Genomic DNA, 26,458 nt, shown 5'->3' with positions numbered 1-26,458 from the left:
GATGAATTCAGCACTGGATATAATAAAAAAACACAGGGTCTAAGTCAATATTTAAACTGTAATATAAATTCTATAACTTGATATAGGAACAGATTTAACATCTGGCAGGCAGGGGTGATATAAATGAGATTGTAAGAGGTAAACACAATCATGATTCCTTTTTTGAACTTTCTTCCATTTCTAAATCCTCTGTGGCCTGCACCCAATGTTTGTATGCCCACAGCTACATACAGACACCAAGGCATATTCTAGTCCCAGGGATACACCACAGCATAAATACTACATCACTCTGCTATTACAGCAGAATATGTTTTATTGCTTTTGAAATATTTGCATAGGGAATGCTTTTTTCTGGTGCTTCATTAAACAACTTCCCAATTATAACTGAAATCTCCTGCCATACTAATACTGTCCCAAACTGTCTGTTAATATCTATGTTTCTTTATGTCATCCTCTTGCATTGGCCATACTCTTGATAGTACAACACTGAATTGTTCGCCTAGTTTTTGGAGACAGTGTCTGTTCGGATGTCACAGAAATGCTCCACAATTTAAAAAAATATGTCAAAATCCTTGTGTGAAATAAGAGGTATCACTCACTCAGAGGTATCACTCATTACTACAGCTTCCTGAGTTCAAGCCCAAACTCAAAAAATCCAACAGTCAATACTACTACAAAAATATAACTATGTATAAGCAAAAGGGCATGTTGATATCCTTTTAAATCATCAAAGCTTTCCAGCCTTTCCAACCTTTCCAATTAAGGTCTAATATCTAGGGTGGAAAAGTCAGTGGCATCTACACTCTGCCCTATCCCAAATGATGGCCTGTTTAGTAACACCTTCTAATATTACTTTTTTGTAACCTGAGAAAGTCTAAGAGCAATTTCCAACAGGTGAGTACAGGTAAATACTTAAACAGCAGAAGAACATGGAAGAAATGTATGTTTGTATTTTGAAGCCCATATGTGTTCATCATGCCAGCTTCAGCCTTGGTCATCAAGGTTAGAACGATTCTTTGGTTCAGCAGAGTTTATTTTAAATGTCACAAAAGATACTTGGATACTATATCATGATAGGTAACAGTATTAAATGGAACTAAAACAAATCTGTAAAGGCAGTTATCACAGGCCGCTGTAAAAAAAACAATTCTGAATTATCAGCTGGAGTGATAATACTGCTACCAATTTTTCCAATTTGGTAAAACTACTATATCACTCATGTTTATATGAAAAAAACTATGGCTAGGTCTTTTATCTGAGTGAGATTCTCAGCAGGAAAGTTGGAGATGCTGCTGCCAGATTGGTAAATGTGCTATTACAGCTGCAGAATAAATGTAAAGGCTGAATCCCAATAATAGAGATGCTGCTAGCTGGACCCCACCCCTGGGCATTTGAATGGAAGCAATGTATGCACTATTCCCCATAGGGTGTAATCTTGAGCTCACTCTCATTGGAAAGACTCCTAGCAGTGACTAATTCTCAAATGTAAGAATGTTGGCAGGAAATGATTATTAACGAATTACAAGAAATATGTGACATGCAAACACTATAATAATACGTACGGATTAATCCTGAATCCAACAAAGCTATTTCTTCTGAATGAGGTATCTCTTGGCATTTGCACGAATCCTCAGCATAACCCCATCATACCCTACACATACCGTGTCAAAGCTGGGATCTGCTTCAGCTCCAACTTTTTTTTTAACTTGTCAAAGAAAAGTATTTAGTCCAGTAACAGCAAACCGGTTTCTTCTTGGAATACAATGTTTACAGCAAGTATAGGAAAGCAGCTTCAGTGAAATGCAGAGAATTATGATCACACCCCTAGCATTGTTTCCTATTAGGAAAAGCCCTACTTCTCTGTATATATTCTCTTCTATATTGATATGCAGCATTAGGCGTTGAACAAATGTTCATTTCAACTATACTTAATCCTACAGGCATGATTATCTGTATCCAGTACCAAAAATAAGATTGATCAGTAAAAAAAAATAAATCAACTATATGCTTAGAACTCTTATAATACCCTACTGAGGGATAACTTGTAGAATGTCATGGTTAGAACCAGTCCTGCATTCTCATAACAAGCTTCATTAGGTGTGCTCTACAGTTTCATTCCATTGTTCACTTTTTTGTTTTGCAAACACGTATTCCTTTAAACGCACTAATTGTAAATAGCCACGATACAGAGAAGGAGCAGATTTGATACTTTATGGCAAATCCTACATCCAAGTTTGGACCCTTTAGCAACGTGGACTTATGTAATGCTATGATCTTTTGTTAAATTTCAGTAATCCATAGGATGAAAAAGAAGTTGCACTCAAAAAGTGCAACAACATTGTACACTCCAACAGCCAAAAAATGACATTATTCATAAATCCCATTCAGATAACCTTGGGTTGGAACTACTGCATGGACCAATGGACCAGTAGTTCTTTTCAACAAACAATTTAGGAAAAGGAGGAGAGCAATCCAAAGGCAGAATTCCTGCTGCAAGGTGCTTTACTGCTGACTAGTTCTTTTCCTCTGATTGGTTTTCTGCAAATCAAAGGCCCCTTTAAATAATGCCATGTCACCAATGGCATCATGCCAGGCTTCTGTACTCCACTTTAATTTCAATGCCCTTTGGCCTGTTCCAGCAGTCATAGGCCAGTCTCATAGGTGATTATCTCTGCTACATCACAATTTGTCACACACAGCTGCACTCAGCTGCTAAAAGCATTTCTACTGTCTTCCAGTTGTTGTTGACATCCATAAATGAAATGCGTTCATACCGTGTAGGGCGGCAACAGGGTTGATCTCTAACGCGTTCATGGGAGCCAGGAGTTATGAGCTTTTCTTTGAGTAATGTAGAGAGGGCAATATCATAGTTGCTGCGAGGATGCTGGCAAACACCACTACAGTAACTAAATAGAACTGACTCTTCTGAGTCGTGACCCAGTCCCAAGTCTCGAACTTTGAGTCTCACGCGCCGCAGGCTGCAGGCTTTTCCACCCCCTCCTTTTCGACGGCCATCAGACTTCTTCTTGTTTTTCTTGGACCTTGTAGATTCTATAGGAGAACGTTCTGACCGTAATAAGAGGTCATCTTGAAGGTCATCATGTAGGTGCCCTTGAGAGGTTACATTATCAGCTGTATAAATAAGCAACATTTTTAATGAGCATCAATCTCACTCACATTAAAGTGGAGTTTTTACAGTCAGAAGTAAAAACTTGAAAAGCTAAACAACCATTTTTTGAGACAACACTATGACAACTTGGGCACCAAAGGCCACGGATTCACTTGAGTCTATAGTACTTCCACAAGTAACAGTACAACATTTGATGAAGACTATATAAAGAAGATAATTCTTTCTAAAACAGAATAGTATAATTGACAGCACTGTTGTTTCTCTCTTAGATTTGATCCTGCTTTCTTGGTTATAAAACGCAACTGTGGTAGGAGGAGAATACAGTTAATCAAACATCATTTACAAGTTAAACCACATAATGAACTCCTCCTTATTATATGCATGAGATACAGGATCAAGTGAAGTAAGGGAGGAAATAACGTTTGTATCTTTTTTTAAAAAATAACTCCTGTTATTCCATATGGTGGAAAGTAATATAAGTAAAAACAACATTTTAGTGTTTTATAACAATTTTTTAAAAAGAAATATACCAATTAAAGGATGGATTTTATTTCTGTTGGAGGTATATGAACTACACATTATTGATACAAAACTATTTCTAAGGCTAATGCCATGCTGATGTATTGCATGAACATATGTTTATACTGACTAAAGGGCATGAGAATAAACAGTGTCTGGAACAATAAGGGGAGAATACAATGACATCCCTGGATTTTAACATTGTCCTGTAATTAACTCTTTTGTGTTGCTTTACCCAAACAGCTTACTATCACCCACCAACAGTTCTCTATTTCTGCTTAATGATTTTCCAGGTTGTTCAGGAGAGCTCAGTAAACAGTAAAGTTTAGCCAGAATTTAAATTAGAAGCCATATATCGTTTATTACGATCTGTGTGAATTTTAAAAGATGCTGTATGTCTCCTATGACTGTGTATGGTGTTGTACGGACTACTTACTAGGAAACCTGGCTTCACAAGAATGTAAGCAAATCAATATTAAAATCCATTTTGAATGGCTAAGTTGTTAAGACGAATATGGCAGAAGCAACGACAGTAAATCAGTATAAGTTGCAAGCCAAAAAGAAAGTAGGGTTTTGAAAGGTAAAATGAAGAGGAAAAAGGCAATCCCTTGAGGCAGTAAGTGATGGAGATTCTGTGATCTGACATCCTCACTTAAGAAGATCAGGTCACCTAATTATACTATACTATACTATAGACTTAGCAGGATGAGCAGTTCAAGGAGATCACTGCTCCATAACCCATGTCAGCACACCTCAAACACGAAATGTGTTTTTTTAATAAACTATGTTCAACAAGGTGTGTCGAGGTTTGTGGCTATTTGCGTCCTACACAGTGGGCAAATTGCAAAATTCCAATTGGTGCTCTTTTCTTTGCACTTGGCATACTGCCTGGGACACTGCGAGAGAGCACTAAAGTGTTTCTATGTACACATGTTGGCAAATATTTTTATTCTGCATCAAGTCAGTTAACTTGTGCAAAAACACGGTAATTACCTTTCTCAAAGTTGTCTTTCCATATCATATAAATGCTAAGAGGGGTTTTCTAAATGTATACTTCATAAATTAACCCCAATGTTTTAAATGTGTAATCATCATTAATTCATCTCTTCTACTGAATTATATTGTAAAATATGCACTCACCATAATATGAACTCCAGGTAGATCTGATGATTTGGTCCACGACTTCCACTGGTGTTGGCTCTAAACTGTCAGGCCTAACAGTCCCCATAATACCTGCCTCTTGCTCTGGCTTTGGCTGCCCATTCATATTCACCTCTGGAGTAGGAGACCCAGTTACCATTGCTGGCAGCAGCAGAAATAACACAATAATTGTCCAGAGCGTTACCTTCTAAAGAACAAAATAAACAGTTAATTTGACTGGGCTTTGGAGAAAAGCACATAACCCTTAATCATTCACAAAACCAGCACACAGCTACAGCTCTTAATAAATATGCCTCAAGAAGAAATATTTTTCTGACAAACAGAAACAAATGTGTTTACTTTTGAACTTGGATGAAAAAAAATGACATTAAAAAGTTTCAAAATATAGAGGTGCCTCATAACCATAAAAAAAGGTTCAATGTGATCTATAAACCAAACGCTTCCATTGAGAAGCAATTTGCAAACAATAACAACAATCATAAAACACCATGTGCCATTTGATGTAGCACCTAACACTGTTCTTGAGACACGACCTGTGAAATAAATATACATCTGTGATGGGGAATCAAAAAAGCCTAAGTTAAGTCTTGCCTTTAATATATCAGATGTTATCTCAGCTTTGACCATGTGAGCTGTTTTTCTGGTTTGTTTTTTTTTTAACAGGGTTTTTCTTCTGACCTACAGAATAACATGGTATAGGGTATTTTATATAACTTAACCAGAAACAGATTTTTCTGTGGATCAACTTCTTACTGGTGTTTACATTTGTTACTGTAACACTGAATATCCTGATTATACAAAAGATATCCAGACACTTCAGAAGGTATGTAAAGTTTCAGCCAAATCAATCTTCACTGGCAAAAAAATTCCAGAATGTTACTGCTCTCACCAGGATGCGTATCTGCTGATGAAGGAGAAATCTCCTACCACTGAAAAATTACAAGATTTTAACTCTTAGGGTAATGAGTAGATATTTTGCCTTTGATAAATCTGTGCTACCCGCAGGAGATAAAGCTACTGGAAATACCTTAGCATTGGTGTGAATTGCTGGCAGTAAAACATATGAATTGCATAACCATCGGAAATGAGAGTGATATGTTTGCTATCACTGATTCACACTGACACCAATGCTACAGTATTTTTAGGAGATTTGGGGCCCACGGGTAGGGTTGCCACCAGGCCGGTATTTTACCGGCCTGGCCGGTAAAAACGATAGCTGATCCCAATGTTATTAATAGGGAAAAAAGATAAATATATAGAAAAGCCGGTATTTTTTCCAAAAAAGTGGCAACCCTACCCACGGGTAGCATAGATTTCTCACACGTGACAAACATCCTTGTCTGCCATTACCCTTATAGAGCCATATTTTTTGATGTATAGTAACGAATTTTTAAAAACATTTTTTTGATGTTACTGGTCCTTTAAGAAGTTTTATGTTAAGTTTCCAGCAATCTTAACTCACTTAATTGGACCAAAGGAAAAAAGGCTTTACAAAAATCAACCAGACTAGTTCCATTGTTTCTGAATACACTATAAAACAGATTCTAACTGTGGTTACGAAGCAAATTAATGTAAAAATACTGTGTTTTTTTAACGTGTATGCCCCAAGGTTGCATGTAATTAGAGGGGGTGTGGCATTGGTATTCCTAGCCAGGCAATTAGTAGGAGCATTTGGCAGAAAGCACTCTTTTACATTAAATATGTTAAGTTCATTTTGGAAACTGTTGCTTTGGTGTGACTTAACTATTTTATTTATATTTTATATAATAAAAAACACCTGTAGACCTACCTTATAGCTCCAGAGTGAGATTGTCATAGACAGGGATCCTCTTCCCATGAACAGCTTTTTCCTGTCTAAAAACATAAAGGAGCTGTGATACTTGTCATTTGTTTGCTCTTTATATCACTGGCAAGAACTGAAAACTGCCTTACTCCTATTCATTTTCCATGCATTGTGTGAAATATATGGGCAGGCTATGGCTCTGTGTGCCACAGAAATCTGTATGCAGAATATGTACCAAATCACTGGTGACACACAAAGTTCCTGATCACATTTTAAAGTCAAACCATCAGGCCCGGATTTGTGGAAAGGCCACCTAGGCCCTGGCCTAGGGTGGCAGGATTTTAGGGGGCGGCATGTTGCCCAACCACACCCACATTGGTTCAAACACATGACTGGGGATGCGCTGGAGATACAATAATTTTTTAAATTTACCATGTGCCAATCCCCATTGCTCCGGTCCAGATGAAATTTGCACAAATAAAGGGGAGGGGACAGGGGTGACAAACAGCAGTGGGTCTAGGGGCGCCCACTAGGTAAATCCGGCCCTACAAAATATAGATTAGGAACTTGTCACAGCAAAATAAAAGCCTTGCTTGGTTTTGTACTGATGAAATAATATCTTACTAAATATGGGAATAACTTGGTATAATTGGATTTTGCTTTTTTTTTAACAAATAATACAGCTTGAATTTGTAGAGCTGGTCACAGAGTGAAGTCCAGTCAATGTTTACAGCAACATAAAACTGCACACAGTCTCTTATCTAAGACACAGTCTCTTATCTAAGACTATGAAAATCAAATCATGTAATTTGAAGACAGATTAGCAATAATACAGCTTGAATTTGTAGAGCTGGACACAGAGTGAAGCCCAGTCAATGTCTATAGCAACATAAAACTGCACACAGTCTCTTATCTAGGACTATTAAAATCAGATCATATCATTTGAAGACAGATTAGCAATAAGTAACCCACTCAGTCTGTTGGGTCAGTAGATAATTTAAAAGCTCCTTGCCTTTACATGAACTACAACCGATGCTACAGTCAGCCATATATAACACATTATACTAAATATATATATGTACACTAAATATATAAAAGTCATGGGGGCAAAACCACTATATACCAAAAATAGACCATCTCATACTTAACAGGGTCCTGTGAACTGTCCCCAGGGAAAGGTGCAAGTTTTCTTTGGAACTATTTACTATCATTGTCTGAGTTGTTCTGTGTTTGTGATATATGCCTTCCGTGCCTTAAGGTTAAAGGAGAGGAATTTTCACCTTCAGCACTGTAACTGTAGTAAAACAATGGAACAGATGTTTTGGCAGGCTCCCTTAATGTGTACAAAATAAAGCAGGAAAGATGTGTATGTTTTTTGGATAAACATGGTTCTTATTAAGTAGTGGATTTCAGGCAAGGTGCATTTCTTTACGGAACCCTGGTAATAATAAGAATGTAAAGGTTTTCAGGCTCAGCCTGAAAAAAAATAGAATGTACTGCTGCCCTGCACTGGTAAGGGCATGGACATTTTTTTGGCGCAGTGGTTTTTGAAAAAGCTGACTGCCATGTAAATACGCTAGTATAATGTGCCATTGTGTAATCTTGAAACCACTAAGCGTATTTACGCGGCCGTTGGCTGTTTTGAAAACCGTGGCGCGGACTGTGACGAAAAAACGCTTGTGTGTCCATCCTCTAAAAGTTATGTGTTTGCTTTAGAAATATTATATATAAACAAACTGCTGTGTGCTTTAGAAATATTATATATAAACAAACTGCTGTGTAGCCATAAGGGCTGCCATTGAAGCTGAAAAATGAGAAAAGGGACAGATTATTTAGCAAATAACAGATAAACTCTGTAATAGAATAAATGTTTTTTTATGACAGCACAAAGGCACTGGAAAATACTTAGAATCAACAACAATCTGCCACAAATAAAATAGCTAAAAGTGAACTTCATATCAATTTAGAATTAAAAAAGACTGAGGGGTGTCTAAGGTCTGTCTAGACTGTTTTACAAAGCTGTAACAACTGATTCAGAATTACCAATAATTCCAATTGTGTCTAAATTATTAGTCAATGCTTGCAATTTTCATTGGGTGTTTGGAAAGTTATTGACGCTCAGTGCTGCTGCTGCTGTGCTGCAACACTACTGAAATCATGAAACAGTTTAAAGGAGAAGGAAAGGCTAAAATGAAGTAAGCTTTATCAGAAAGGTCTATATAAATACACCAGTAAACCCTCAGAGTAGTGCTGCTCTGAGTCCTCTGTCAAAAGAAACATCACATTTCTTTCCTTCTATTGTGTACACATGGACTTCTGTATCAAATTTCCTGTTTTCAGCTGAAACCTCCAGGGCAGGGCTTGAGCATGCTCAGTTTGCTCCTCTCCCTCCTCCCATCCCTGCTGTAATCTGAGCTCAGAGCTGTAAGTGAACAGGGAGAGACTCAGGCAGGAAGTGATATCACACCAAGCTTATATGGCAGCTTCTATCCTAAACAAACAGAGACAGTGTCTAGAGCTGTTTACTCAGGTATGGTAAAGCATTCTGCAGAATAAATATAGCATTCTAGCTTGCACTATTGTGGCTAATATGTTGGTAGTAAACTGTGTTGGAGCTTTCCTTCTCCTTTAATATCATTGTTAGGTAAATATTCTACCCAGAAAAAAACACTCTACATCAGACTTAAAATCTACAATTAGCATAGATGTTGGTATATATAGTTTTTATTGTATATGTTTGGTTCTCTGTGGTTTATTTGGATTGGTTGAACTTGAACTTTGGTGTTTTTTCAACACAAATTAATGGTGAGTTCATTACAGCATCTTCATTTGTGACAATCTCAAGGGTCGAATTTCGAAGTTTTTTCACCGAATTTGGCAATCCTATGATCGAATAAATAACGAATTGAACGATTTTAGCATACGATCGAAGGATCTTTATTCGTATGTGTAAAGACTTAGAAAAAGTTTATAGAAGGTCCTGATAGGCTAACATAGCAATTTGGCAGGTTTAATTTGGCAAAGTATTGAAGTCAAAGTTTTTTTTAAAGAGAAAGAACTTCGATTATGGCCGAATATTTGAACGATTTTTACTTTGAATCGAAGTCAAAGTAAATTCCAAGTCGTATTATCCTATTCGATGGTTGAAGTATACAAAAAATTACTTTGAAATTCTAACTTTTTGTACTTCGAAAATTTACTCGAACCTTAGTAAATCTGCATATATATATATACATATACATATATATATATATATACACATATACATATATATATATATATATACACATATACATATATATATATATATATATATATATATATATATATATATATATATATATATATATATAGTATCAGTGGCGTAACTACTGGGGGAACAGGGGGTGTGATTGGGCCAGCGCCCCAGGCAGCTCGCACGCCACAAATTCCGGTCGTATGGAGGGGGCGGGGGGCCTGGCTGCGCGTCCCGAGCCAGGGCCCGCCACCCTCTAGTTATGTTACTGTATGGCAGGGATCCCCAACCTTTTGAACCAGTGAGCAACGTTCAGAAGTAAAAGGAGTTGGGGAGCAACACTAACATGAAAAATGTTCTTGGGGTGCCAAATAAGTTCTGTGATTGGCCATTTAGTAGCCCTTATGTGGATTGTCAACCTACATTGAGGCTTTGTTTGGCAGTGCACCTGGTTTTTATTTAACAAAAACTTGCCTCCAAGCCTGGAATTCAAAAATAAGCCCCTGCTTTGAGGCCACTGGGAGCAACACCCAAGGGTATGGAGAGCAACACGTTGCTCACGAGCTACTGGTTGGGGACCACTGCTGTATGGTATGTGTTTTGCTATTGCATTACAACTCATTATCCAAAAACAAACCTTAAGTCTAATGCAGCACACGTTTCCAGAAGAAGTTGTTTTACTGGAGGGTGTACATTTTATTACACCACAAATGGTATGTAGAAGTGCAAGTGCTAAGTGATCCTTTTGTATGTGTTGGGCTTTTCTGCCTGTAACTTGAAAAATATTTCAACATCACATTGTAGTTAAAAAAGATTTCCTATTGATTTTCCCTATGCACACATTATTGCCCATTCACTGGATGTATGTAATGCTCACCCTCATTATTATTATTTTATTATTAACATGGATTTATAAAATGCCAACATATTCTGCAGCGGTGTACAATAAAAGGGTATATACATTAAACATACAGAAAACCCCCAAAAAAACACCAATAACCAATACAAGGGGTAAAGAGGGCCCTGACCAAAACAGCTTTAAAATCTCAGCTAAGGGTTGCGTATACAAATATGTTGCTCAAGAACTCAATTAACGGGAAGAAATGCTTGTGTGTAAGAGCTCTTAATGGGTCATACGACTATCCCCTACAATGAAGCTAAATGCAAGGTAGCACATGATTCTGTGAAACATTTATTCATCCAGCTTGTTTCATCCTGTCAGCAAAAAAATATTTTAAAGTGCAAAACATTATCTGACACACCTTTAAGTTTGGTAAATATCCTTAGGGATGGCATGAAGCATGTCTAAATAGTTGCCTGCAGACTACAGTCACCCTCAGTATTTGGCTACAAAATTTTTTTTTATGATGGCTTTCCTTGAGAGTAACGAGAGTCAAACCTCATGTGACATACCCCTAAGAAGATGAGCAATGAGCATTAAGCACAGGACTCCAGAGCCCATTTATTGTCCACATCCTACCCATGTGCCACTCCTGTTTTACTCAGCAGGCAGTGGGGTAACTACACAGTCCTACAACACCACACACACAAAAAATCTTTGGAATGGCTCAGTGCACTCCTACTCCTTGCATCCTCCTAATGACACCCATGTGCTACTACTAAAATGCTGCATTGACAAGATACACAAATGGTTGCAAAGTGTTGCGTCTAAGAGTGGCAGGTGCAATATGATTGTGGCAAGGTGTATTGTGAGGGGAACAATGCATATTTCACCTGTGTTTTACACCCCATGCATGAACCTTATGGTATTTGTTATGTTTAATATAATAAAATATATCCCATATTTTGTTATTGTTTTTTTCTCAGATTCAGGAGTGACAGGGAAACACAACTGCTGTTAGAAGACAAACCCTCATTTACAAACACAGCTGCCAAAATGCACTCTAAGGGCTCTTACTGACGAGCGGTTGAAGCTGCGCTCCACTGCGTTCCGTTTTACTGCATTCAGCCGCAGGGGAGCGCAGGAATAGACAAATTTAGCTTTTTTCAATGGGGCTGTACTCACACAGGCGCATGTAGGCGCCAAACGCAGGAAAAATGCAGCATGTTGCGTCTCAACCTGCATTCAGCGCCTACACACGCCTGTGTGAGTACAGCCCCATTGAAAAAAGCTAAATGCGTCTATTCCTGTGCTCCCCTGCAGCTGAACGCAGAAAAACGGAACACAGGGGAGCGCAGCTTCAACCGCTCGTCAGTAAGAGCCCTGAGAAATCAATCAGGAAATCAATTAGGATAATGAATGCAAACCTGGTGGGTGCTACTGCTTACTGAACTAGTGCTAAATTAGCCTTGTGTCAGTAGCGGAGTCCCAGTGACTTCTGCTTTCTACCAGGGGCCACAAGTATGAGTGATTTGGTTGAACCAAGGGTAAAACTGTTAATCAAATACAGGAATTTACTTTTAAATTAAGAATCCAGGCTTTGGCTAGGAATGTGGCAGATACAAATTCAGTGCTTAGTGACATGGCACATTTTGGCCTCCACTGTGATCTCAGGGAAAATCACTTTTCACGTTGTACCACTTGCAAACATTGTACCTAACATTGACACTGAGGGTGACAGACAGACACCAATCACCCCCAATGTGTTTTCTAAACAAAGCATACCCTAATATGTTCAATGGGATTTGGGGATTGGTGCAGAAACCAGCAATGCTACTGGCAAAGAAGAATGCAGCAAGTTGAGCTACAGCAAACACAGCGGGATTGTTTATTAAAACTTTTTTATTCATTTATTTTTTAACCGGAAACAAACTCAACCTAATTTCTATCCACGAATTTGTCTTCTTTACTAATACTGAGTTTACCATAAAAAAATTGAAAAATTCGAGTTTCAATTGGAATCAGATGACTTTATTGAATTGCCACTCAAAAAACACGGATTTATCGAGTTATTGAACGAAAACCAACTTCAAACACCCCAAAACTCCCAAAATTCACGATGGTTAAAAACATTTTCAAATGGTTAAAGCTGCCACTGTCTTTTATGTGAATTCGACAGGTTTTAGATGGAGTATTTTCTTATTCAGACTTAAAGCAGCTTCCCGGGGTTATAAACCTTGAAAATTCAAGTTTGCTTTTCTCTAAAAAGTTAAGTTTTTTCACTTAAAATACTCGACTAGAAAAAAAAAACGATTTTTAATAAGTAAACCCCACTATGTCATAAAAAAAAAACAGCATTCTTGCTTCCTTTAAAAATGAAATCACAGTACGGCAGATAACTATGTTGTCTATCTTGATTGCTCAGTCTTAAAATGCTTGAAAGATTCCTTAATATTTGCTGAAGGCAAAACCAAATAAAAAGATAAAGCAAGACAGCCTCCTGTACAGTAAGACTGTGACAGAGGGTTTTGAATCCATGAGAGACTCCTTCAATAGAGAGACTCACATTAATAACCCCCAGCTTGGGCTCATTTACTAATACTAGGTAGTAACCTATGGCAACCAACCTGTGATTGTTTAGCCAATTGCAAATAAACAGTGATAGCAAGCATGTGATTGGCTCCCATGATATGCTAATTTTCCTTACGTAAAATATCCAAGTTAGGTATTCATTCGTCAAGGTATTAGGAAAGCAGCACAAAAAACGTATAATCTATGGCCGCAAAAGGCAGCTGGCTAGCCCCAAGCCAGACTTATAAAAGCAAACACATTTTGTTACAAAAGGTTAACATAGCCTAACACATTTCATGCTCTCCTCAGCACTCAGTTTCTAATTTGCCATTGTTAATAAATGAGCTCTCTGGGGAATCAAAATCCATACAGTTTATGGAGGAATCCAAAAAATGTGTACAGAAAACACCACCTGAATGAAGTGTCAGCATTTCCACATAGGTCAGCTCACTATGCTCTGCGTAGGACTTTATCTGCAATGTGGGTCGTTTCCTCACACAATCTGCCACTTCACCGAGACTGTCAGCTGTGACTTTCCATGAACCTTACATGGTGAATCAGCACCATAAATATGTGTCATATCACGCTTTCATCATTCCACACATAGTATATTCAGTTTACCTGTGAGTGTTAAAACTGCACATTAACAATACACGTATGATTCATGCATATTTGGAGGGGAAAAAACAACCTTTCACATTGTTCTAGACTGACACTGCAATTCAAGTGTAGCCATCTTGGTGGCAGTAAATTATTTGACTACTTGTCTAGTCGCCAATAAGAAGTCAAGGCTGTCATCTTTAGTACATGTCACCTGGCTATTAATAACTGGCCGTGCCTTTCCTGCCAGCACTACTAGAAGTCAGGATGGATTCTTGCTTCATGCACTACTTTGTTCCCATAAGATTCTAGATCCAAATTAGGTCACAAGATTTTAATCCCAAAACAGCGTACCATATCAATCTTAACCAAGACATTTGAAATATGAGTATGATACGGCATGCAAGTTGCTCTAAAGCATGTTATGGAGAATACTATACACAGGAAAATGTTGCAGATGTTTGTTAAATGACTAAACAAGACTGTGAAGTTACAGCGCAACTCCACAGCACAATGTCTTACAAGAACATTGCATCAGTCTCCTACTCTTGACGTATCTTTAAGCACTTACACCAGACTACCTTAAAGGAAAATCATACGCCCAAAATTAATACTTAAGCAACAGATTATTGCCGTTTTATATCTTTTCCCTTGAACCCCCATTTTGTGATGATCTGTGTGCTGCCTCAGAGATCACCTGACCAGAAATACTGCAGCTCTAACTGTAACAGGAAGAAGTGTGGAAACAAAAGACAGAATGATGTCCATTAATTGGCTCATGTGACTTAATATGTATGATTGATTGGTTTGTTTGTGTGCACTGTGAATCGTATGATCCCAGGGGGCGGCCCTTATATCTTAAAATGGCAATTTTCTATTTAGAATTACCCAATGGCACATACTACTAAAAAAAGTATATAATTATGAAAATGGTTTATTTACATGATGCAGGGTTTTACATATTGGCTGTTTTATGTAATATATTTTTATAGAGATCTACATTGTTCAGGGGTATAGTTTTCTTTTAAAAATATGAGAACTGACCGTCAAATTTTGAACAAACACAGGGAAAATGCTAATTAAGTCTTATTCGACCAATAATAGATAGGGGTTGTATGTAAGTATGTATGTATTACAGATGTTACTGGGTACAAGCCAGATGAAATTCAATTCCCATGAAAATGCTGGGTCAAGAAGATGTATAGGAAAATATAAACTGCCCCTTGAAATCCATAATAGTAAAAGGAATCTTATTGTATAAGCAGCATTCAATGTGAAAAATAAAATTATACCCCCATAAGGTTCTCTTTCCCTACATTGCATGGGTAGCACACTCACACTATAAACAGTGCTGATTATGTTCTCAAACTGATTCTGACCCTATGATGTCAAACAAGTAACCCAGAAGCACATGTGGTCCTCTATACTTCGTTGTTGCCCTATGCCATTGTGTGCTGCCTGTACAGAATGTCCCAAATTGCTTACAACCATGCGCATAACTAATTACCTTTGTCAAATTTGATTAGAATTTAGCATAATCTCTCAGTAATTGCTTGACAACCTGCATTGCTGCACACACATTACACACTGGTTCTAAAAATTTGCACAGTGGAGAAGTCACTGACCTTATATAAGGCTTCTGAAATGTATTTTATATTGTAAGTGGTATGCTCAGTCTGCCCCGGTGATCTTATGCCTCCCAAGGTACATGACAATAATATAGTGAATAAAGTACCCCCTCTTGTAAAATATAAGGATATTATAAGTTACCGAGGAGTTTCATGACCATATAAAAACACGAGGCCGAAGGCCGAGTGTTTTTATACAGGTCATGTAACTCCGAGGTAACTTCTAATATCCTCATATTTTGCAACTAGGGGTACTTTATTTATTATAATACACAAGTTTCAGTGAGTCATGTGACAGAAATGACATCAGAACTCACCGTTTATAACTGATGACATCAGAACTCACCGTTTATAAGGATATAATTGACAAGATATTCATGGCTTTTGTGTATTATAAGATACTACTGTACATCAAAGACTGTTGCCATATAGATGGATAAGTGCTAATTCCAGCCCACTACTACAAGCATATTCTGAAGGCTGGTCTCTGTAACACACATTACATTGTCGAGACACCAATATTTCAGTGGGTAGAATACAGGTTGGCATTGTTGTTATTAAGACATACATAGTCCCATAAGACTCAGCCACCCAGTGCAGCTTGTAAAAAAACTCAGCTGCTCCAGAAACTGTCAAATAATGGAACTGCCAATCACAGTCCTGCATCCAGAAGAGTTGCTAAGAGCTTCTGAGCCAGGTGCAGACTTAATTTCACTGGCGTCTACTCACAACAGGTGGTATCCATGTTGGGCTAGAAAAAATAATACCTTTTAGCTATCCTTATCACGTCCTCTTTTTCAGTTGTCCTTAGTTTATTTATATTGGGGGTTATGGTGCATGGTTATGGCAAGTTATGTCAGGTTAGGTACCATCATTGGCTTGACAGAGTGTCAGACTTTTGTAACTTATAAGAATTTTTTAAGCAATACCAGTTATTTTGAAAAACAATTCTAGGAGTTTCCAAGCCTCTTCACTCCTATATATGTACACCAAAGACATTTTGTCCACCATATAACATGTATAAACACCCACAATGGATCAGACCTAAATCTCTATATCAACATCAATCACATGAAATAGATATCAATCAAACTCATCCTCATCACCCTCCTTACAGAGAGCACAGAGGCAGACTGCTGTGGTGTAGATAAGTCTTAGCAGGGATCATTTTTGCCTTAAGTAAAGACCTTCAATTGGGCATTAGTATTCCTTTAATTTGTATACAAGTATGAAGCCAAAGACCTTGCATGTGAGAAGAATGCTGGGAATGCTATTAGCAAGCTATGTTTGACAAATGCAAGAAAAGACAAGACATGAATCTTCAAAAGTTATACATCAGCCACTGAGCTCTCTCATTCAGAAGAAATCAGATGTTTGGAGAGGTGGGTATGAGTATATATTCTGTTTACATATAAATATATTAATTATCAATCTCTTCTTAAATGTATATTAAATATATATTAATGATAAAACATGCCAGCTACATTAAAAAAATTAAGAAATTACTTGCATTAACTCAGTCAGGCGCAATACTGAGGTTTATACTGCATGGGGGCCACATCTTTATTGCAATTGTCAAAATGAAAATACAGCTCTTTAAGTCAGGAGAAATTTGTCGTCTCTGATGTCTAAGGTATGGTTTTCATTGTGTCAATCTCTGAATTGTAAACATTCAGTTTTCAGTTGACTGCCAAGATAATTTGATCATAATTAAGAGCTGAGATATCAGGCTATAAGGTGTCTCCTGTCAGATGTCTAAGATGTCTCCTGTCAGGCATCTAGTTAATGAATGCAGCAGAGGGTGCCCGAAGGCAGGGACAGAGGCCAAAATGTCAATGAGAAATGAGCGGTGAGCAATAGTACATTGAGAGTTCATGCAGAAACTTAAGTGGGGTATGCAACGAGTCAAAGGGGCAAGTAAGTGGATTTCTAGAAAAAGAGATAATGCTCCTGCAATGATATGATACTCAGTAAGTGGCTACATATTGAATTTATGAGCAGTAATAAGGATCAGTAGAGTGTACTCTTACAGAAGGAAACCACCAGTTACATTCTGTGTAGCCAGAGGAAATACATTTCATTGCTGGAATGTGAATGAGTTACTAAGGGACTAGTTAGATGGCAGTCAAACTCACCAAGGTTTCACATACTGATACCCAAGAAAAACAAAATAACAGCTGAAATTTGATAAAGGGACAAGTGAGGCACAAAACATTGATTCCAACCAATCACCTGGAATTCATTAAGGTGTATAAACACTTTTTCATATATACAGCATAGTACCTAAGAATGATCGGGTCTTCTCACTCCATACTACTTCTCTAGGGAAATTGATTTAGTCATTTGGATTCCTATAGCACCTTTATGCTCATAGCACCCAAATCTACTGGTCTCTCCCTAACCAAACTGATATCTTTAAGCTGGAGGACACAGCGCTAGCTATAACTGAACTTCCACAAAACAACACCACCATAAACTCAACCACACAAGCTTGATGCATAGGAGTTATTTTTTAATTCCCATGTGTCTTTTATACCCTACATCTAAACAAAATCCTAAATCACTTTTATTTGTGCTTTATTGCACAAATAAAACCCTAGCTTACAAACAACCAATTCACTACAACGTAATCCTTGCAGGCAATCCAATATACTGTACCTTCTTTCACAGCTTCAGTATCTTCTAAATGCTGCCACTAGACCCATGCGCTTATCTCACCACTATTCCATATTATCTGATACTCTATGCAAATACCTTAACTAGCTCCCAAGTTCCCTTTTGAATTAGATTCAAAATGCCAACACTCACATTAAAGGTCCTTACCAATGAAGCTCCTGCAATATTTCAGCTCTCTACATGCTTCTGACCTTAGCTTTCTTTTCCTCTCATAACTTTATCCCATTCCCAACTGCAAGACTTGAGCTTCTCTCTGGAATTTCCTACCATGACTTATGAGATGCTCGCTTTCTCTTCCAATCTTCAAATGCTTCCAAAAGACCCATATACTTAGATAAGCTTGTAAAATGCTCCTTTTTTATGAGAAGTTTTTTTATTCTAAAGAATAACCAATTACTTTCCACATCCTCAACTGTTCCATCATCATAGCGAGGTCTTGTAAGCAGGGCAATTCAATCCTATTTTTATTCTATAACTTAAGGGAACTGCTCATTAAATTTTAAACTCTAAAAGATGTTGGAACTTCACTTATCTTTAAAATATATATGGTTTCCTTTTGCCAAGTTGCATATTATTCTGTAATACATATGATGCACATTGCTCAAACAAAATGCCTCCAAACACCCCTATATACCATTGACCTCATCTTTTAGATAGAAATCATTTTAAGAAGAAAGATGTAAATAGTTTGTGTTGCCTATAGTTAGTAAATAGTTTGTGTTGCAAAATAATGCTTCACACTATAAATAAACGATAATAAAGAAATACAGGTATTGGATCCATTATCTGGAAACCCGTTATCCAGAAAGTTCTGAATTACGGAGTGGCCACCTCTCATAGTCTCCATTTTTTATCCAAATAATACAAATTATTATAACGTATTTATTTTTCTCTGTAATGACAAAACAGCACCATTTACTTGATCCCAACTAAGCTATAATTAATCCTTATTCAAAGAACAATCAGCCTATTGGTTTTATTTAATATTTACATGATTTTCTAGTATACTTAAGGTGTGAAGATCCAAATTACAGAAAGATCCGTTATCCAGAAAGCTCCAGGTCCTTAGCATTCTGGATAACAGGTACCATACCTGGATTCTGTGATGTATTCCCCAGGAAAATATTCACATAGCCTTAACTCTGTAAAGTATTGTAGGTATGCATGTATATTTTTTATTTATTAGGTGCTACTTGTCTACTATATGTAAATAGGTACATTCATAATTTAAGACTGATTTACATTTTGTCATCACTTTCCCTTTAAGGCACACATATTGTAGTTACACTTTAAAAGGCAATTTATTAGAATGTTCTGTGTATTTCATGGGTTATGTTCGCTGTAAACAGAGCAGACCCACCATGGTTTACAAAGCCAAGTTTTCTGGGTTTCTGAGGATTTGTGTGCTGTTTGTAAACAAAGTCTGGCTTCTATTAACAGATCCATCTGGTATAGGAGGTGACTTGCTACAACACGGTATAAAATTGCAGTTAATTGCTGGTCCATGTGAGTCTCTAGCTGTGCAGCAGACTGTAGGAAAAGAGCAGCAATTCCTCTGCCTTGTTCAGGGATATATATTTCTGGATGCTGCCATATGACTCTCCTGTAGTGCACATAATAAAATGCAAAGCTTTTGTTCACCCGTCTATATTGCAGGATCTAATTACATCTGCTAGACATGGCACAGCTTCTTTCCGCAGCTATAGTGTTACAAATCAAACATGGGACTGGGAATGTGACATAGGACACAGTTACGTTTGCACTAGTGAAGTGCGGGTCAGGAAAAACTCAAGTCACACCCGATCCTAACCCACAAAACCATAACCCGTACCCGACCTTAACCTACAAAATGTATCTATTGTAGGACCCACACCCACAGATCAGTGGTGCGAGTCACAAAAAGCCATATCTCAATAAAAAACACACACAACAGTATTGTAGTACCCCAGTGTTACCCGCACCTGCCATGGATGTCCAAAAATCAGCCCAAATCCATCTGACCCGCAAGTAAAACCACTGGTCCCGCAGGGTATTGTCTCAGCCCGCACATCACTAGTTTGTACTTATCACTGTCTAGTCAGACGTGTGCCATTTCTCACTAAGTAAGGGTTTCTCAAAAGGTACACTGTGATCAATAGATCTTGCATTTGTGACAGGTTGAACCTATATTTTTCATATGTATTAGCCCATTCTGGGTACTGCATATTCAGATATTTAAACAAAGGCTTGTGAAACAGTCGATGCAGTATAATCTTCTGTCTCTCACTTTAATCATTGAAATAATGTTTCCTATGGCAGTGTACTGCTGTCCACACAGCTAAAGACCTGCTCATCTGGTGAGGTGGCCCAACAAGTCATTTTTTGTCTGATTTGGACACCCAGGGGGACAAACTAAATTGATCTAATTGTTTTGCCCGGTCAAATGATAGGATTGTACCAATCATCCAAATTCTCGAGAGCGCTTAACCATCACGAACTTACTACTAAACTAATGTACCGTTGGTATATGACTCCAGAGAAAATTCATAATGCTTTCCCCGGAGTGTCAAATGTGTGCTGGAGATGCCAGTTGGATGTCGGGACTATGTTGCACATTTGGTGGACGTGCCCGGCTGCGCAACGATACTGGATTATGGTTAACCAAATAATAACAGACGTTACAAGCATTTCCCATACGATGTCGCCTGCAATGGCCCTTCTTGGTCTGTTTGAGATTAAAATGGATAAACCATCTAAAAGACTAACCGTCCAAATATTGTTGGCCAGTAGAAGCCTGCTGGCTAGGAGCTGGAAAAGTGCCTCGTTACCGACTGCTGAGGATGTACGGCTGGAAGTGGAACGCATCCAACTATACGAAAGGACTGCTTCATGGACTATTTAAGCTATTGTTGCAATGCATTTTTACCCCTTGCAAACTATGAGTATGTCGGCAGTCCAGATTCCTGAGATTTTACTTGCAATGATATGGTGCGCCAGTGACTCTTTCCCAGGTCTCTCTCTCTCTCCTCCCTCTCCTCCTCTCCCTGCTTTCCTTCATCTTTTTTTTTTTTTTTTTTATATATACTTTTGTTTCAGAAATGTGTTACAAATTGTTAATAAAAAAAAAAAAAAAAAAAAAAAATGATAGGATTGTAATTAGATCATGTTGGGGGGGTAACACTAAAAGCTAGTTTTATACCTGGTAAGTATGTATCTTCTGTAACCTCTACTGGTACAGGCCTAACAGGTGTCAAAGCTATCAAACTTCCGTGTTTACTCTTCCACCTCCCTCTATTTATCTCCTCCTTGTCCAAAGGAATTATAACATACTGACAAGGAAAATGAATCTATATGATTAATTACAATGTCTTGCTAGTACGAAAAATGTAAATATTTCATGGATTGTTTATACAGAGCAGGAAATAAGTTGCTCAATATGTCAATATTAAATTTACCAGAATTATCCAACAAATGTAATGTAGAACATCAGAACCAAAATTTGCTGTAACTTTTTAAAAAACTATGTGGGTAAGTTAATATGAATTGCATATGTTGTTAATGGTTGTTTTCCTTTTTTTCCTGCCCCAACCCTGGCAGCTGTTACAGCCAACTACATATAAAGCCAGTAAAGATTCACAAATATCATATCCTAACTCAACACAAGGCAGCCAGCTGCTTTACAAACAGAAAGTGCCCACAAACCCTTGATGGCTCTGGATGAGTGTGCCTTGACTGAACGGGGAGTGTGTTTGTGTACTGCTAAATAAGACTGTGGAATTGTTGACACTATTCAACAACTAATAGTAGCCCAAAGAAGCAGCATTTCCTTGCTATGGGCCAGATGGAATGACAGTCCATTTACTGCAAGTTGTTAACTCTGCACAGGAACCTGCACATGTCCAAATTATTCCTTAGCCATTCTGTCTGACAAGACGGCTCAGCCAAAAAGAAAACCAGGATGATTTCCTTCTTGAGATGACATTCTTATCCATCATACAATTTAGAAAGTTTCAGTGAGAGCTTCAGAAAAACCCCGCTGCCTCTGAGCCTCCAGGCTGTCAGGCTCAAGCCTTGAGGATTGGGATAAACCACTGGTCCCTGAATCAATAGATATCCTCACTGGGATTCTTATGGGCCTGTTCTTCATCAGTCTCAGCAATAGAGGAAACCACTGCCAGCATGGCCAAAAGCAATCTAAAAAAAAGCAATCTAAAAAGTTAAAAACGTATCAATATTCAACTACAATCCTGGGCCAGCACATCTGCAACCATGGCTTTGGTACACGGATACCGAATGAACCTTGGCATTTTTGGCCATAATATCTACTTAAGACCATCTGCATACAAAATGATGAAAAGCTGCTGAGAGTTCCCACCCTCACTAAGTAGATTCCTGCTAAAGCAATCCACATGACTGTTCTGTGGGCCTGGTATATATCATGCTGACAGATTGGATAAATGTATCGGGAACCAGGATATAACAATAATAAGAGAACTGCTCCTGGTTCCTCCATGTTTGTAAATTTAAGCCACTGATTGTCCAAACTAACAACATTGGTTGCCTCTAATTGCTTGAAAAGCACTTAATTCCAAAATGTTGGTCAAAAAACTTGGCAGTGTTCCTTCTGACTTCCTTGTTCTAAACATCAGTCCAGATGAGCATCCCAGTCTTTTGCAGAATCTTTTGTAAAAAAAATTTACCCAGGAGTGATTCTGGAAGGAAAAAAAACAGCCAAAAAAATCAACAAAATTCTCAGCATTCTCATCCAACAGCCTGCTCTATCTACTGTCAGCAGACACAAGGTTACAATAATGAATTGTGGGGCCCCATATGTCCACCTGACCATTCCTACTTATGTTTCACTCAAACTCCGACTTTTTCATTGGAGTCCAAGCCCCCAATTTAGTGGGGCCTGACCTGTGACAGTAGTTCTGTATGTCCACCCCAATGGAAGCACTTTTGCTGTTCATCAGGTACAGCAGACTCATAACATGTCTTCCTTGCATGCACTAGGTCTTTAGACTAACTTTATGAAAAAGGAAAACTTCAGCAAAAGTCTCTAAATATATCTTACTTAAGTACAAGACAAACAGATTTTCAGATAAAGACCCACCCCTAACCTTTTGAAGACATGGTCTAGGGGGCAGCAGGGTCCATGGGCTCACATGCGCCTCTAAACAAAAAGTAATTTGGAAATAAACTTACATTTAAGAGAAAAGACTAGGTTGTGCTACAAAGAGCAAAAATACAGGCATCCCAAATAACTACACAAAAACAAGGAACCCACCAGGGCCAGATGAAAATGAAAGGCACAGAATGAAATCTTCCAGAAACGAGAGGGGAGATAGAGCTACAACAAAAATTGATGACAAGTGAAGGACTAACTTAAATACAACTAAGCTATGAATACTGTCCACAGTTGCTGGTTCAGTCCTGGACTTAAGGTTTAGGTTAGCACAATCTGGCTAATCATTTGGGTAACCAAATAATGCAAATATATGGGACGTGGACAAAACATTAAGCCTGACTCATTATAAGTAATGAAAGTTTAAACTAGTACCTTTTCCATATACAGCAACTCATCTGTGTCACTAAAGGTGTAAGTTTAAAAATAGTTCATGTCCATTTTGCCCTTTTTAGTAAGAAATGTACAGGTATGGGACCTGTTATTCAGTATGCTTTGGGACCTGTGGTTTTCCAGATAACGGATCTTTCCATAATTTGGATGTTCGTACCTTAAGCCTACTAGAAAATCATGTAAACATTAAATAAACACAATAGGCTGGTTTTGCTGCCAATAAGGATTAATTACAAGGTACGGTTTTATTATACAGAGAAAAAGGAAATAGTTTTTCTATGGGAGACAGCCTTCCCATAATTCTGAGCTTTTTGGATAATGGGTTCTTGGATAATGGATCCCATACTTGTAATAGCATATGTTTATGTACATAGGTATATACATATGTACTATGTACAACATACTAGAAACACCTCAAAAGCAGGCTGCATGCTGATCCGATTCTCCGAGATTTATGCAACTATGGATAGTCTGTATGAATTGGTCATTGAAAAAGGATATCGGCACACGACGCATTAGCGTTGCAGGGAACACCCTTATTGTGCGGTGATGCAACGTTTTGGGGACACTCCCCTTTGTCAAGCATAGTCTGTATGAATACCTTTGCTATGTATGACGATAGTACTTTAACCTTATGGATATTTGTCAATATTATTGGACATTAAGTAACCTTTACATCAATTTTCATTGCATTCTCTCGAAAAATCAATAAAAATTATTGACATAAAAAAACACCTCACAAGCAATGGCCGCACTGTCTCAATATGAAAAAACAATGCTGAAATGTTGCAGTTACTCTTTGAAATGTTTGTTCAGCTTGCCTCAGAAACTGAGGTGGGCCTATTCTGACCCACTGCTGGAATGGGCAGCAAAGAATGCACCGAGATATTGGTCGAGATATGTGTCCTATGACTAAGTGTCCTTGGTAAACACGAAACACATCAGGCCTTGGTTCTTAATTATGGAAAATAAAATGTAAGCTTTTAATCTTTTACAATCTGACTTTGGCTCTACTACTTTGTGGGTCCAGGCTTGTGCCGGCCTCTTTTGATGTCTCCTGGCGTTTGCTCCCTTTGCTGAAGGTCTGGGGCGTGTGCACCTGGGCCCACAGTAAATAGTGGTAAGCTCATCTAAAGTACTTAATAAACTGCATATACAGGTTCCTCATTTGTATATTTAGCCCAATGTTATGCTTGCCCTGTGGACAGAACCTAGAGTTTCACTGGAGCAATAGCATCACCCAAATGTATGGTTTTAAACTGGTTTCAGCTGTCACCAAACATGCATTTCCTAAAAGCTGCTACAGTGTAACACTCCCAGCACATTCTTTATGCATAACATGTTGGCACTGCTGTTTTTTTGCTCAGTCTAAACACCTATAGGGTGTAACTGTCACATCTGCAACTCTGATTTGCAATGTGTTTCTACAGGCAAAAAGATAGACAGCAAGAATGACATCGGGGACTGCAGAACAAAAAGGTTAGTTAAAAAAACAAGTTGGCCCTCTAAGTTGGCCCTCTAAGTGAGACTGCCAAACGCTTACCATACCTAGGGGCACATTTTCTATGGGTCGAATATCGAGGGTTAATTAACCCTCGATATTCGACCATCGCAGTTAAATCCTTCGACTTCGAATATCGAAGTCGAAGAATTTACCGCAATTCGTTCGATCCATCGATCGAACGATTTTCCTGCGATCAGAAATTGCTAGGAATGCCTATGGGGACCTTCCCCATAGGCTAACATTGGTGCTCGGTAGGTTTTAGGTGGCGAAGTAGGTAGTCGAAGTTTTTTTTAAAGAGACAGTACTTCGACTATCGAATGGTCGAACGATTTTTAGTTCGAATCATTCGATTCAAAGTCGTAGTCGAAGGTCGAGGTAGCCAAAAAAATACTTCGAAAATCAAAGTATTTTTTATTCTAATCCTTCACTCGAGCTTAGTAAATGTGCCCCCTAATGTTATGCAGCACTCTCTTTCCTATGTAGTAAGACACTGTACAAAGCAGACCTCCTAATTGCCCCCAGTACCTTTCACTTTTCATATAAATGCAGCTGGACATCAGGGATCAATGGATGTGGAAAGACCAGAGGCAGGATCCAAAGGTAATAAATATATATTAAATATAATTTAATTTATAAATGTATTTCACCTTTAAGATTTTTGATTTGCATTACATTGATCCCATAAGTATTCCAATGCCATTATTATATTCTGTTCCACCATATCTGCTGGATGGCTATTCCAGCTGTACAAGATTTCTAAAAGTGCTTCTTTGTATAACCTTTCTGTTTTGTACCCTCTGGTTTTATACTGTGCTTTTTGTAAACTATGCCTGTGCTTTATAGCTTGCTCAATTGCAGCATGCAAGGACACTAAAAACACTGGTGTATATAAGAATGGTCTGTGGTTATGGGAAGCCACTGAGTTAGCACAAGCTTGCCATGTACGTGTGCATTCCACAATGAACCACCACACATGATTTCCTTTGAGCAGGTCAGTAATCCAGGGGCAGGTTTCAGAACTGTTACAATGTGCAGCATTTAATTAATACGTTTAGTTGATACATTTCTCAGCAGTATCTTTGGAATATTAACAACTATTGTATCAATTCTAACGGCTGCCTTTTTTGAAACTCAGGGATTCTGCTCAGCAGGGACAAAGATAACAAATGTATCAACTAAATGTATCAATTGAGAACAGTAACAGAATCGGGGATCCCCCCCCCACCCCGAGCAGCTTTAGAAAGACATAAGAA

At 38.1% G+C, this 26,458-nt stretch overlaps 1 protein-coding gene across 3 annotated transcripts in view; it reads right to left on the bottom strand.

Moving 5' to 3' along the window:
* Positions 1-1,199: 1,199 nt before the first annotated feature.
* The window catches only part of artn.S (artemin S homeolog), a 37,624-nt gene continuing 12,365 nt past the window's right edge, over positions 1,200-26,458 (bottom strand). For all 3 annotated transcript variants that reach the window (XM_018260819.2, XM_018260817.2, XM_018260818.2), the window contains exons 3-5: positions 6,600-6,664; positions 4,790-4,997; positions 1,200-3,132 (exon numbers count right to left, since the gene is read on the bottom strand). In XM_018260819.2, the coding sequence (XP_018116308.1) occupies positions 2,690-3,132; positions 4,790-4,997; positions 6,600-6,664 (716 nt within the window). In that variant the 3' untranslated portion in view covers positions 1,200-2,689. The remainder of the gene's footprint in view (positions 3,133-4,789; positions 4,998-6,599; positions 6,665-26,458) is intronic.

The sequence above is a fragment of the Xenopus laevis genome, chromosome 4S (genome assembly GCF_017654675.1).
Source record: "Xenopus laevis strain J_2021 chromosome 4S, Xenopus_laevis_v10.1, whole genome shotgun sequence".
Classification (NCBI taxonomy): domain Eukaryota; kingdom Metazoa; phylum Chordata; class Amphibia; order Anura; family Pipidae; genus Xenopus; species Xenopus laevis.
The sequence above is the reverse complement of the archived record's forward strand: the minus strand, read 5'-3'. Positions and strand labels throughout refer to the sequence as shown.